The sequence below is a fragment of the Salminus brasiliensis genome, chromosome 7, assembly GCF_030463535.1.
Source record: "Salminus brasiliensis chromosome 7, fSalBra1.hap2, whole genome shotgun sequence".
Lineage (NCBI taxonomy): Eukaryota > Metazoa > Chordata > Actinopteri > Characiformes > Bryconidae > Salminus > Salminus brasiliensis.
The window spans coordinates 621,839-635,693 of NC_132884.1; the positions used below are offsets into that span (position 1 = coordinate 621,839).

General features: G+C 45.7%; 1 protein-coding gene across 1 annotated transcript in view; it reads left to right on the forward strand.

The window, feature by feature from the left end:
- usp43a (ubiquitin specific peptidase 43a) overlaps positions 1-13,637 on the forward strand; it is a 34,070-nt gene extending 20,433 nt beyond the window's left edge. Inside the window, 8 exon segments of the mRNA XM_072682767.1 lie at positions 722-833; positions 3,058-3,161; positions 6,067-6,144; positions 6,627-6,756; positions 9,582-9,909; positions 10,829-10,987; positions 11,366-11,533; positions 12,446-13,637. Coding sequence (XP_072538868.1) covers positions 722-833; positions 3,058-3,161; positions 6,067-6,144; positions 6,627-6,756; positions 9,582-9,909; positions 10,829-10,987; positions 11,366-11,533; positions 12,446-13,497 — 2,131 coding nt within the window. The 3' untranslated portion in view covers positions 13,498-13,637.
- The last annotated feature ends 218 nt before the right edge of the window (positions 13,638-13,855 follow it).

Genomic DNA, 13,855 nt, shown 5'->3' on the forward strand with positions numbered 1-13,855 from the left:
GAATAGGTAATGACCAGAGGGTAATCTCTGGAATAGGTAATGACCAGAGGGTAATCTCTGGAATAGGTAATGACCAGAGTGTATCAAGTGTTTGATTGACAGTTGATACACGTTTCCTACTGACAGTCACAAAGATCCCATAATTCCAGAAACTCTTTCCTGGAGTTTTTTGGAGGGGAACAGAGGACGCTTTTCCCTGAAGGAGCTGGAAATGTCAGCATGGCATTTCAATACCTGAGGATGTGAGAGAGAGGGAGAGAGAGACAGAGAGAGGGAGAGAGAGCAGGAAAGAGAGAGGGAGAGAGAGAGGGAGAGAGAGAGAGGGAGAGAGAGAGAGAGAGGGGGGGAGAGAGAGAGAGAGAGGGGGAGAGAGAGAGAGAGACAGAGAGAGGGAGAGAGAGAGCAGGAAAGAGAGAGGGAGAGAGAGCAGGAAAAAGAGAGAGAGAGAGACAGAGAGAGGGAGAGAGAGAGCAGGAAAGAGAGAGAGAGAGGGAGAGAGAGAGAGAGAGAGAATTGAACCCATAATTTTACTTTAATATTTCCGCTGTTCACATAAACACAGAGAGATCAGAGGGATGACTCAGATTAGACTGCAGATGTTTGTGTGTGGGATTAGATTCAGGTTATTGGATTGAGAAGATGTGAGGGAAATTAATAATAATCAATCTCTCTCTCTCTCTCTCTCTCTCTCTCTCTCTCTCTCTCTCTCTTGTTCTTTTAGGTTCAGTCCTCCAATGCTGGTCTGTGAAGAGCGGGGTGTGTCGTGGGCGGAGCTTCAGCAGAGCATTCTCAGCAAACTCTACTACCTAATGCTTAACGGCACACAAGTGCAGGTACTACACACACACACACACACACACACACACACAGTGTATACAGTCAACCAGTACACCTGAAACCAACAGTGACCCACATTCATCTCCACTGGGGCTAACGTTCTGCAGGCTGAAGGGGTGGAGTTAAACTACTGCAGGCTGAATGGGTGGAGCTAATCTGCTGTAGGCTAAATGGGTGGGGCTAATCTGGTGTAGGCTGAATGGGTGGGGCTAATCTGGTGTAGACTGAATGGGTGGGGCTAAACTTCTGTAGGCTGAATGGGTGGGGCTAAACTTCTGTAGGCTGAATGGGTGGGGCCGTTTATAAGGGTGGTGTTCTGATAAAGTGGACTGAAGGTCATTATGGCGGACTGGGCCTCTGAACTGTTAGTAGACTACAGTGAGAAGGGTGTCTGAGGAGGTGTTTGTGATATTTTTACTGTACATGTTTACGTGTGGGGATCCGAAATCCAGCGCCCCCTACAGTTCTGGACCCCCTTTTTGATCTCTCTGAAATCTCTAAATTAGACATCAGTGCAGAGCTGAGCATTGCTGCTGGTGAAAGCACAGCCAGCCTATCGCTTTAAGCCTCCAGAACACGGCCGCCTTCCCAAACAAAAGCTTGTCTTTCTCATCTGCTGGTTAAATTTTTATATTAGCTGCTTAATTTATTTCTCTTTATGCTCCAGTGCTGTTCCATTTTCTCCAGCGACGTCTTAAATTGTTCCCTCAGCCTGATTCTCCACAATAAGCTGAAGTTCAGGCTGCTGCAGAAGAAAGGGAAGGGCTGCTGCTTTTACACGACTGTCTGCACCGCAGATGCAAACAATGAGCTTCAGAACAGAGGCTGCGCTTAACCGAGCTCCGTCCACACGCTGCTGATGTTTCGATAAACGTCTTTCTCTCTGTCTTTTGTTTTTTGTTTTTTTTTCCTTAAATGATTTATTGCACAACACCTTCATTACTGTGTAAAACACACACAGTCATGTAGACTGACAGCGACTGAACGGAATGCCACATACTCCCAAAGTAATGGATTTTTGACAGTCATCCGAAAAAAACTCCCAGCCTACACCACAGCACACACTTCAGAGAGTCAAAGAAGACATTAGGCTGAAAGGGCAGAGCTAAACTGCTGTATGCTGAATGGGTGGAGCTAAACTGCTGTATGCTGAATGGGTGGAGCTAAACTGCTGTAGGCTGAATGGGTGGTGCTAAACTGCTGTAGGCTGAATGGGTGGAGCTAAACTGCTGTATGCTGAATGGGTGGAGCTAAACTGCTGTATGCTGAATGGGTGGAGCTAAACTGCTGTAGGCTGAATGGGTGGAGCTAAACTGCTGTAGGCTGAATGGGTGGAGCTAAACTGCTGTAGGCTGAATGGGTGGAGCTAAACTGCTGTAGGCTGAAAGGGCAGAGCTAAACTGCTGTAGGCTGAATGGGTGGTGCTGAACTGCTGTAGGCTGAATGGGTGGAGCTAAACTGCTGTAGGCTGAATGGGTGGTGCTAAACTGCTATAGGCTGAATGGGTGGAGCTAAACTGCTGTAGGCTGAAAGGGCAGAGCTAAACTGCTATAGGCTGAATGGGTGGTGCTAAACTGCTGTAGGCTGAATGGGTGGTGCTGAACTGCTGTGGGCTGAATGGGTGGAGCTAAACTGCTGTAGGCTGAATGGGTGGTGCTAAACTGCTATAGGCTCAACAGGCTGGGTCAAATGACTGTAAGATAAACGGGTGGGACTAAACGTTTGTAGGCTGAATCAGCGTTAAGCTGTATAGGTGAAATTTGCTGGTATAGACAATACAGTGTTATTTGTGGGGTTTATATTTTTAATTTTCCTTATCATTAGTCTGTATAGCGCCAAGGGTTAATATGGGTTGTATTTTAACTTAACTAATTTTGTAGACTTTGCATCCCTGTTTTGTCTGATGCTCCCATGCATTTCCTATGTGCTGTAGACCTCTGCACACTTACCTTTGTCCAGTAGCGAGGTTTCCTGGCCCTTACTGCATTGCGCATGAGGAATTGGGTGTCATTTAATTTTAATGCACAAATCCAAAACTGGTGATGTATAAGACATAACAGCGATACCTAGGGGCACTGGTTCTGCAGCTGTGTGTGTGTTTATATATATATATACAGTTTGTATATTAGTGTGTATACGCATTGCAGCTAATATGCTTGTTCGAGCAACAGCCAATATGTCCCACATATCCTGTGTCATTGTGTGTTTGTGTCTCTCCAGAATGCGAGTGTGTTATTCCGGATCCGAGTGGTGGGCGGATCTACGTCCTGCAGTTATCTCTCTCCTCAGGACAGCCGGCCGCTGTTGCATCCAGCAGTGGACAGGTGAGTTCGAGCTTTAACTCCTCAAGCATTATTATACAGTTATTAATCCTAAAGGGCCCAAATCCCTCCATCCTTCCCCTCTGACCTACAAAAACAACCAGTTACTTTAAACAGACTGTTTGTGTGACTGTTCCTTTAAGGCTGATACATGCAGGTAAGCTCAGCTCTGATTGGCTGCGTTGTGACTTGTTCATAGTGTTATCTGGTTTGAGGCACTCCTTATTACTACTGTGAATGATTTAGTACATGCTATAAAGTATTATGTATGTGATAGGAATTGTTCAGCTTCCACTATGATTTATTCAGTTTCTACTATGAATAATTCAGATTCCGCTATAGATTATTTTAGTATGTGCTAATGTGAATTATTGTATATCCACTATGAATTATTCAGTATTTACTATGACCTATTCCGGTACTGATATGGATGTAATGTGTAAGGTGTGCAGTGATGAGATTTGTGGATCTACAAACAGATCCTTAGGGTTTAACCCCTCATGCTCTGTGGCTTTTATCACCTCAGAGGGATAAACTAATCAGTAACTACATGTAAAACAGTGTAAGCTGGCTGAGCTGTTCCTGAGTTATACCAGTGTATCAGTATAACTTTAGCTTCATGGTTTACTGCGCTGTGTCGCATGATTTCCAGACGCCAAACATCCTCTTGACTGCACAAAAATGCTGTTTCTCGACGGTTTCACTGCAGGATTTTGAAGAGCCAGTCTGACTGGCACCATATGCAAACCCTGTGGTTTTCCAGTTCAGTAGACAAAAACAACTGGCTTGTATTTGACCCCCCCAGCTGGATGATTGATTTCATAACTGTAGTTCTGTTTGTCCGTGTGGATGGGTGTTCATGCTGTCTGTAGAAGCTGTGCTGTGAATCAGTCTGTATTTGTGTCATTATTATTTCAGCACTGTTAGACGACGCAGTTTAACAGTTAAACAAGCTCTGTGCTGGGGCCCAGTGTCTAAATAAGCTCTGTGCTGGGGCCCAGTGTCGAAATAAGCTCTGTGCTGGGGCCCAGTGTCAAAATAAGCTCTGTGCTGGGGCCCAGTGTCTAAATAAGCTCTGTGCTGGGGCCCAGTGTCGAAATAAGCTCTGTGCTGGGACCCAGTGTCTAAACAAGCTCTGTGCTGGGGCCCAGAATCTGAAAGAGCTCTGTGCTGGGGCCCAGTATCTGAAAGAGCTCTGTGCTGGGGCCCAGTATCTGAAAGAGCTCTGTGCTAGGGCCCAGTATCTGAAAGAGCTCTGTGCTGGGGCCCAGTAGCTGAAAGAGCTCTGTGTTTTGTCTCTCCAGACCTCCAGATAACTTCAGCTTGCATTTCTGTCATTAGATCTGGGATATTTTTTGTATTACAGTGTGTGTGTGTGTCTGTGTGTAGAGCTGTTGTGTACTGAAGCTTTCTAATGCAGCATTCCTAGCATTCTCTGTTCTCCCGGGTCCCTGACAAAGCACAGTGCTGGTGATAACAGGTTATAAGTACAGATCCCTGAGCTGTTGTTATTATTTCTGATATAAAGACTATTTTTAGGTTTCAGGATTGCGCTGGGTGGAAGGGATGCACTTTCTTCAGGCAGAGGCTAGTTCTGTCTCTCCCGCTCTATCTTCTCTATCTCGATTGGCAGCAGTTTTGTAAGTGAGATCTGTTTCGGGAATTATCTTTCACATTGCTAGCCTCAACAAGTCCCCGGGTGTTCAGCCAGCTGTCGATTAGTGTCTTATAAAAGAGAAGTTCCACAGAGTTTTAAAAAATGATCTGTAGAACTGAGAGCTGAGCTCAGTCAGAGTCGGAGGTTCAGTGTAGAGACACTGACCCCCTCTGATCTCTCTACAGTGGAGGTGAATGGAATCAGGCGTTGGTCACCATGACTACAACACAGATACAGCCCATAATGTATCTCCTATCTTTATATGGAATGATGATGATGATGATGATGATGATGAGGGTAAAACAGTGGAGAATCTGAACTAATCCAGTTCTCTTTAGGGACTACTTTCTGTAGCCGCACTACACCCTGCAGCATGTATCCCTCCACCATTTTAATGATCTGATTTTAAAAGCAGGTTCTAGAGCCGAACTCTTCTCAGAACTCTGGTAGAACCGTGTCTCAGGCATCAGGCAGCGTCTTCATCACCATTAGGTGAAGAACTTTCTGTGAAGAGCTTTTATTAGAGCTTCAGATGTCTGCTTCCCTTCACCTCCACTGTAGAACCACAGCTCTGACTGAGGGAGGTTATCTAGAACCTCCACTGTAGAACAGCTCTGACTGGAGGAGCTTATCTAGAACCGAGCATCTCACACAACCCCCCCTCCCCCAAGCATCATTACCTTATTTCTTCACTGTTTTTAAATCATGATGTAATAACTGACCACATTAAAATCTAATTTCATTTTTTTAAAGCAGTCCAGCACCCGGATCCCCTTGCTGTGATATCATCGCTCATCATTAATCAAACCTGTCAGGTGTTTAAATCACCTTTAGGCCAAAACAGCTTTGATCTGAGATTTTAACAAAAACAAGCTGCTCTTCGTCCTTCTCTAAACACAGAGAAAAGTCCAATTCTAAAAGAAGGTGAAGTGCCCTGGCGTCTGACAGGCAGCAGCTCTGGGAGTTGAGCAAGTTACACACAGCCTGTGCAATCACCTGCTACACACAGGTAACACGGGCCTTCAGAAGGTACATCTCTGATCCTACAGTGACACCTGGTGGACAGATGCTGCTACTGAACACTGGTTCCTCATATCGCTCCTGCAGCTATAGGGCTCACTGTTATCTATGACATGGATGCTCTGTAGTTCAGTGCATGTCAGAGATTAGTGATCAAGTCTGAGGTTCATCTCAACAGTAATGCATCTCCAGAGAGTAAGAGGACTGAATGCTGGGGTTTTGCTCTTCCAGAGCTCTGAAGCTGTGTGGTTCTGGAGGTCCTCCGCATGTGAAACTTGTCATCGAGTGGGAAACAAAAGTGAAAGAATGGTGAGCTACAGTGAGTGCTTTTTATAAAAGCTCCCTGTTTCGTATTTTAAAACTTACATACAGTATTTACTGAGATTAATGTCATGTGTAATGTATAGATACAGTTTACACGCACACACACAAACACACACATGCACATATATGACATACTATTACATATAGATACTTTCATATATATACGTATACATACATGGATAAAATGCAGATGAAATCCATTTTTGCATCTCTTTACTTTTTTGTTAATAAAATATTAAATATTATACTGTATCAGAATTTCATGATGAATGGGCCAATAGAAACGCTCAAAAATGGGGCACATTATTATTGAATAGAGGTTATTATATTATTATATATGAATATATGTAATACAGATGCCAGTATATATACCTACATGTATAAAACATATACATGTAAAAAAGTTTGTGTGTGTGTGTGTGTGTGTGTGTGTGTGTGTGCGTGTGTGTGTGTGTGTGTGTGTGTAGTTTGTTTGGCAGTATTCAGGAGGAGTGTGTGAAGGATGCTGAAAGTGTTCGTGTGCAGCAGCAGAATCACCTGCAGCAGCACAGCTGTACACTGGACGAGTGTTTTCAGCTCTACACCAAAGAAGAGCAGGTAAACACACACACACACACACAATCTTTAACACACACAAAATTAATAGACTAGAAAATTATGGTTGCGCAGATTAAATGGTTCTCACTGGTCGCTATGGTAACCCAGGTGGTTACTATCATGTTGCTGGGTGGTTGGTATGGTATACCAAGCCTCCTCTAGATAGTCAATACTGAACTGAAGATCATAAATCTGTCAGAGGTGTCATCAGCGCCCTCCTGGCAAACAGAACTGGGCTCTGCACTGTTCCCTGGAGGAGCAGCAAAGACAGCTGTCCGTCATCTTCAGCTGGAATGTGCTCTCTCCTTCCTGGACGTTTCTGCTGTTAAGGACCACACACCTGAAGGGCGCCCAGCTCGGGTCGATCGAGGGGAAGGACAGTTTGCTGGACAACTGCAGCAGTTTGTCCTCACCCTCTTTGATTGTCAGTGTGGCACTCTTCGTCCAGTCAGTGTTGATTTGGTCAAACCAGCGAATGATCCCTGCTGGATAGCCGCCACTAGCATTGCAGTAAAGGTCGGCGCCCTGACCTTCCACAATCTTTTCTGGCCAGGAGTTCATGGTCGGCTCAGTGAATTTAGCTAAACAGGGGAAAAAATTAGCTTCATTACTAAAGAACCCCTGGAGAACCCCTGAAGAACCCGTTCTCACAGTGCGGACCTCAGTAACCAAACCACTTGCCCTTGTTTCCCCCCTCCATGCCCTTTTGTTCACAGTCCAGAGGAAATGAAGCGTAACTCTTACCTGTGACGCTGATCCTGAACACTCCGTCTTTAATGATGCCACGATTGGTTGAAAGCTTGTACAGGTACTCTCCTTCATCAGTGAACGCAGTGTGGGTCAGCTCCAGAGACGGATCGCTCACAGATGGAAGTCTAAATCGAGGGTCTCCAGATCCACCGCTGTTTTTAATTGTAAACAGTGGATCTTTTTGACCATTCTTATAGACAAACACTGTATTGATAATAATCCCCTGATCTATTCCTAAAGAGGTCCTGAATGAGCAGGAGATCTTCATGCTCTGCCCAACGACTCCAGCTGCAGGCTGGCATTCCACTGAGAGCAGTCCTGCTGAATCAGAGGACGACACATTTACAGTGGTTTTCAGAGGCTTTAGTGCATTTTTTAAATAGACAATACAGGACAATACACAATACAGGACAATAGACAGTACAGGACTACAAACAATACAGGACTATACACAATACAGGACAATAGACAGTACCGGACTATACACAATACGGGACTATAGACAGTACCGGACTATAGACAGTACCGGACTATACCCTATACAGTACTATAGACACAACAGGACAATACACAATACAGGACTAAAGCCAGTACAGGACTATCATACTAAAAATGATTGTACAGTAACTTACTTTCAGTTAATGTTTCTGAACATAGGGATAGAAATGTCAGAGTGAAGGACAGGAGAAGGGCTGAAGCCATGTTTACCTGAGAGAGAAGTTAAGAAGCGTCAGGGTAATGTAGGGGTGGTAAAAACACCCTAACCAAATATATAATCAAATAATCAAAAAAAAAAATCAAAGACAATCAGTACTGAAGGTTTTTCTGACCAGTGACATTAGTGGTGCTATATTTAGAAGTTTCATAGAGAACCACCTTGAGGAACTGTTTAACCAGACCAAGCATTTAGTTCTTCATCATTGCTTTACTAAAGAACCCTTTTATGGGTATTAATCCCTAACGTTCTGTGGTGCTGTTTCTAGCTACATATGTATGTATATATATATATATATATATATATATATATATATATATATATATACACAGTGGGGCGGTCTCCAGACCTCAACCCCATAGAACATTTGTGGAGGGAGTTGGAAGTCTGTGTTGCCCAGCGACAGCCCTGAAACCTCACTGCTCTAGAGGAGACCTCTCTCATCTTTCTAAGTAGGGGAACTTACACAGTCAGTGTCTGACTAAATACTTTTTGGCCCCATTGTGTGTATATATATATATAAATGACCAGTAGTAACTAATATTATGATAAAATGCCAGTACTTACAGATGCAAGCTATTCGGACTGACTGAAGAGTGTGTGGAAGCTAAAACTCACAGACCAGTCTGTTAAAGGTGTGAAACTCCAGCCAGGCTTCTGCTTCTGCTCTGCACAGTTAGTGGTTTTCCTGTTGTAAGGCAGATCACACCCTTGTGGTCAAAGCAATGCTATATGTCTAAATGTGTCCTAATGAATGCCATCAGCTACTTAACACACACAGCTTGTCTAGTCCCTGTAGATGTAGTAAACAACAGTACAGAATGCTAGTGTTTGCTAATTATCTTTAAGAGTTAAGTGACCTGCTGGCCTGGTGCTGGTCTGGACCAACATACCTGTGTCCACTAATCAGCAGTGCTGGTCTACGCTGGTTTGTTTTAGCAGGATGTTTATAGACGACAGTGAGTCAGTGCTGAGATCTCAAATTATAGATAATTTAAAATGACAAATCTCAACATTTTCAGTTGCTTTTACTTCTATTTAATTTGCAGTGCTGCTTGTGAGTTCCCCCAGTGGTCAGGGCCCTGAACTGCAGCCTCTGAAGCATTTTGGGATAATATGGACCTGTGATAGAGCTTTAATTGGGCCTTAAAATTGCATAATAAATAATGCAGGGCTGAATGCGGGGGGTCTGTCAAAGGTGGGAGAGGGGCTAGGAGGACCTGCACATTTGAAGCCCAACAAGTATTTGGGAAAGGATTTCTGAATCCAGCCAAATCATACATGAAGACTGAGGTTCTGTTGAGTGCAGACAGACATTGAAGGCTCTACTCTGTGTGTGTGTGTGTGTGTGTGTGGACAGTTGGCGCCAGACGACGCATGGAGGTGTCCTCACTGTAAGCAGCTGCAGCAGGGCATGCTGAAGCTCAGCCTGTGGACTCTGCCAGACATCCTTATCCTGCACCTGAAGCGGTTCCGCCAGGTGGCTGACCGCAGAAATAAACTGTCCACGCTGGTCAGGTTCCCCCAGAACGGACTGGACATGGCTCCCCATGTGGCCAAACGCAGTCAAGGCAGCCGAAACCCTGCACCCTGGCCTCCAACCTGGACACACGGAGACTCAGACTTCCTGTATGACCTTTATGCTGTGTGTAACCACCACGGTGGGATGCACGGCGGACACTACACAGGTACCTCCACCTCACAGGCTTTACTTATTAATACACTCACTGGCCACTTTATTGGAAACACCTACTTTGTGCTTTCAGTCACTGGCCTCTTCACAGTGGGGGATCACAGGGTTGGGCCGCTGTATTTTAGTTGAATTAAATTAATTACTCTAGTTTTATTGTTGTGGATTGATGTCAGTTTTGGAGTTTACTTTTTAAAAGAGTGAAAATGAGTCACGACTAAATTCTGGAGTTTAAATGAAAATGATTTGCACACCCACATAATTTGCAGCGCTGAAGGGGTTCAGAAGAAGCTGCAGCTTCAGAAGCAGTGCTGATTTGTCTGGCAGATGCTCAGTGGGACGCTTAATGAGCAGGTGATGGAGGGGCAGAGTGTAGACCACTCTGTTGCATTTATAGAAACCTGAACTCAGAGTTCAGTGAAATAATAAACATGATTTCAGCAGAGTGTCGGAGTGTGCTCAGAGAACAGGTTTCACTTTCCTTCTGTAACGCCTTCATTAGCATCTCCAGCTGCTGGGATGTTCAGCAGGACAGAACTCTAGTTACTGCCCCCAGCAAATAATCCTGCAAAATCTTAGCCCCGCCCATTCAGCCTATATTAGTTTAGCTCCTCCCATTCAGCCTACAGCAGTTTAGCCCCAGCAATAATCCTGCAGAAGTTTAGCCCCGCCCATTCATCCTATATAAGTTTAGCCCCACCCATCCATCCTATATCAGTTTAGCCCCACCCAGTTAGCACACAGCAGTTTGGACCCAGCAAATAATCCTGCAAAGTTTAGCCCCACCCATTCACACTGAAGTTATAAGGAGTGTTTATCCCTGCTTTTTGAATTAGATTCAACACAGGAGAGCCAATCAGGACAGATCTTATGTCCTGTAAATAATCTGAGGTGTGTGTGTGTTTGTGTGTGTGTAGCATATTGCAGGAACTCAGTGGACGGTCAGTGGTACAGTTATGATGACAGCAGTGTGGATCTGGTGCCGGAGGAGGAGCTGTGTACGAGAGGGGCGTACATCCTGTTCTACCAGCGCAGGAACGCTATCCCGCCATGGTCTGCTAACAGCTCCATCAGAGGTATGAGCATCAGCCTGTCTAGAACCGCCAGAGGAACTAGAGTGATTGGTTGATTCTGGTTAATCTGGTTAATCTGACAGCCTTCGGTTCTACCAGTGAAGTCCCGACCAATGGGAGAGCTGGTTTAGCTGAATCTGCCCAGATACCACTGAGAGAGCCATCCTGACTGGACAGTTTTCTGTCCAGTGTTTGGTCTAGAACACCCACTCACTCCTGATCAGACAATGAAAAGGATGTTTTATAAATATTATTTAGGATTTCCACCCTGACCTGATTAACTGTCTGACTGTGAACCTGGTTATGAGGGTTAATTGAGCTGCTGTGAATTATGCCCATTATTATGACTGTATGATGTTACAGGGTCCTTCGTCTCCTCAGGTTCGACCAGTTCATCCGTGTCAGAGCACTGGCTGATGCGTCTGAACGGAGACAGTAAGAGGGGCAGCATGGTGTCGCGCTCGTCCACCACCTGCCCCTCCATCCCTGACTCACCTGACTTACCTGACCTACCTGTCTTCCAGGATGAAGCTCTAAAGGATGACAAGGGTAATCTGTCCTTCCCTAAAGACCGAAGCTGCTCTAATCACTGTTCACTACATTCAGAAAATTCTGGAGCACTACCTCCTACAGCCTGCTCATTACAGTGAGAGAAAATGTGTCCAAGTACGTTGCATGTCCAAATGTTTGTGGACTTCTAATGAATGCATTCAGCTACTTTAAGTTGCACCCATTGCTGACACATATACACACACAATAATAGTGATTGTACATGAACCTATTGGCACCATACTGCCTAATACCAGGCATGGGTTAGAGGGGTATAGAGCCCCCCAGCATTGAGCTGTGGAGCAGTGGAGGAGCTGTGTTCTCTGGAATGATGGTGGAGGAGCTCCATCCAGTACTTTTGGATGGGATGACTTGGGGAATTGGGGATGATAAGGTGGGGTGATGATCATCATCCAACATCCTGACCTCACTAACTCTCTTGTCACAGAATGCAATCAAATCCTAACAGCAATGTTCCTCCAAAATCTAGTAGAAAGCCTTCTTCCCTGCACAGTAAGGACACAGGATCAAATCTTTTTAACACTCTTGATTTTAGAAGACACAGGGAATAAGCCAGTGTCCCAATACTTTTGTCCATATTCTGTATCAGGAAGCAAAGCTGCCAAGCAGAAAAGTGTTTTCAGCTACAGTGGCATTGCTTCCATTTGATTTCCTTTTGGTAACATCTATAAAAAAAATATTTGAAATGGAATAATTGAATAAAATGACTTCTATAGGCGCTTCATTACTGCAGTAGATAATTCCCCCTCTTATTAATGCTAATGACCTCGCTCTCCGCGTAAGCACTGGTTCACATTTTACAGAAGAGTCAGACTTTTCAGTGCGTGTTGTTCAGAGAATTCTTAGAATGTTGACGTCTTCTATTTACAGTGTGTCTCCTCTCTCTTTCAGTCTCATTAGGAGGTTTCGAGACGAGGCCTTTTATCCGAGGGCTGCAGGGACGCAGTGTAAGCATGAAAAGCCCCACCAAACCAAAGGAACATACCAGTAAATTATTTCCTCTGAGATGGTCCTTCGGCTCCAAAGACAGACGCAAACCTGCTCCAGCTGCCTCACCTGCTCCCGCAGCCCCTCCTGCCCCTCCTGCCCCTGCTGCCCCTGCTGCCCCTGCTGCCTCTAACACCCCAGTCCAGCTAGTGGAGTACCTGGAATCAGGCAGAAGACCTCGGTGCACCAACGACCCCATCACTACTCTGGTGAGCTCATCTTCCAACAAGGAGGCCCGAGAAGGTCCGAAAACCCCAGAGGGTCAAAAAGGTCTCCACGACTCCCCACGGGTGGCTGAGGGTCAACAGCGACCCGGACAGAGAACCGGGCAGAAAGAGGATGGCACCTTGACACGAAGAAGCACCAGGAGGTCCAAACAGGATCAAGCAAGAGCCCAAAACCCACAGAACCAGAGAAACTCTAGCATTAGCATCCCAGGTTCAGGAGGGACACTCCTGAGGAAAAGCAAGACGGCCTCAGACACACTAGTGGTGGACGAGACGGAACGTAAGGCAGACGAAACGAAGGCTCCTGATGGCATCATGGCCTTCCTGAAGGGCGGGTTTCTGAAGAGGGACCCAGCACAAGCATCTGGCGAAGGTGACCCGGCAGAAGATGGCGTTCCTGGGGAAAGAAGCACATCCCGACTCTCCCTACCTTCCAGAAGCCATGGCACAACCACACGGGGGGCGACTAATGGCGTCGGGACACAACTGGGAGACGAGTTGGCCAATGGCAGAGCAGTTGACATCAGACGCTCACACAGCTCCTCCAGCATCCCTCGCAGGACTGGAGGGAACCTGCAGAGGACAGTGTCCCTGCAGCGGAACGGCGTCTCAGGGGGACTGCGGAACTCCAGTGGAGAAAAGCACTCGCATGGGTCACTGCAGAGGACTCGACACAGTAGCAGCTCCACACTGGGCAGGAGGAGAGCAGTGCCCGAGTCCAGCTTCTGACACAGGAACCAACCATAGCTGGGTTTGCAGCAAGGATCCCTGAGGAGGAGTTCATTGAAGGTGTTGCTATAGGTAAAATTGGGCGATGCTACGTTGCTGATAGTCTTGGTGCTGGAGGTCTGCTATCTCATGTAGCAGAGATGGTGGTTCAGATTGGCTTCAAGAGGATGTATGTGCTAGTCTTCATCTTCCAACACTCTTAGAAATGGTTCTTCAGTAAGGCAATGGTGCTATACAGAACCATTTAAGCATGTAAATATATAGATAGAAAAAACTGGATGTGTTTAGCACTAAAGCAGAGCTTGAGACGTTTCTAGCAGCAACACGGCAGGGCTACTCAAAACGCGAGCAGCTTTGG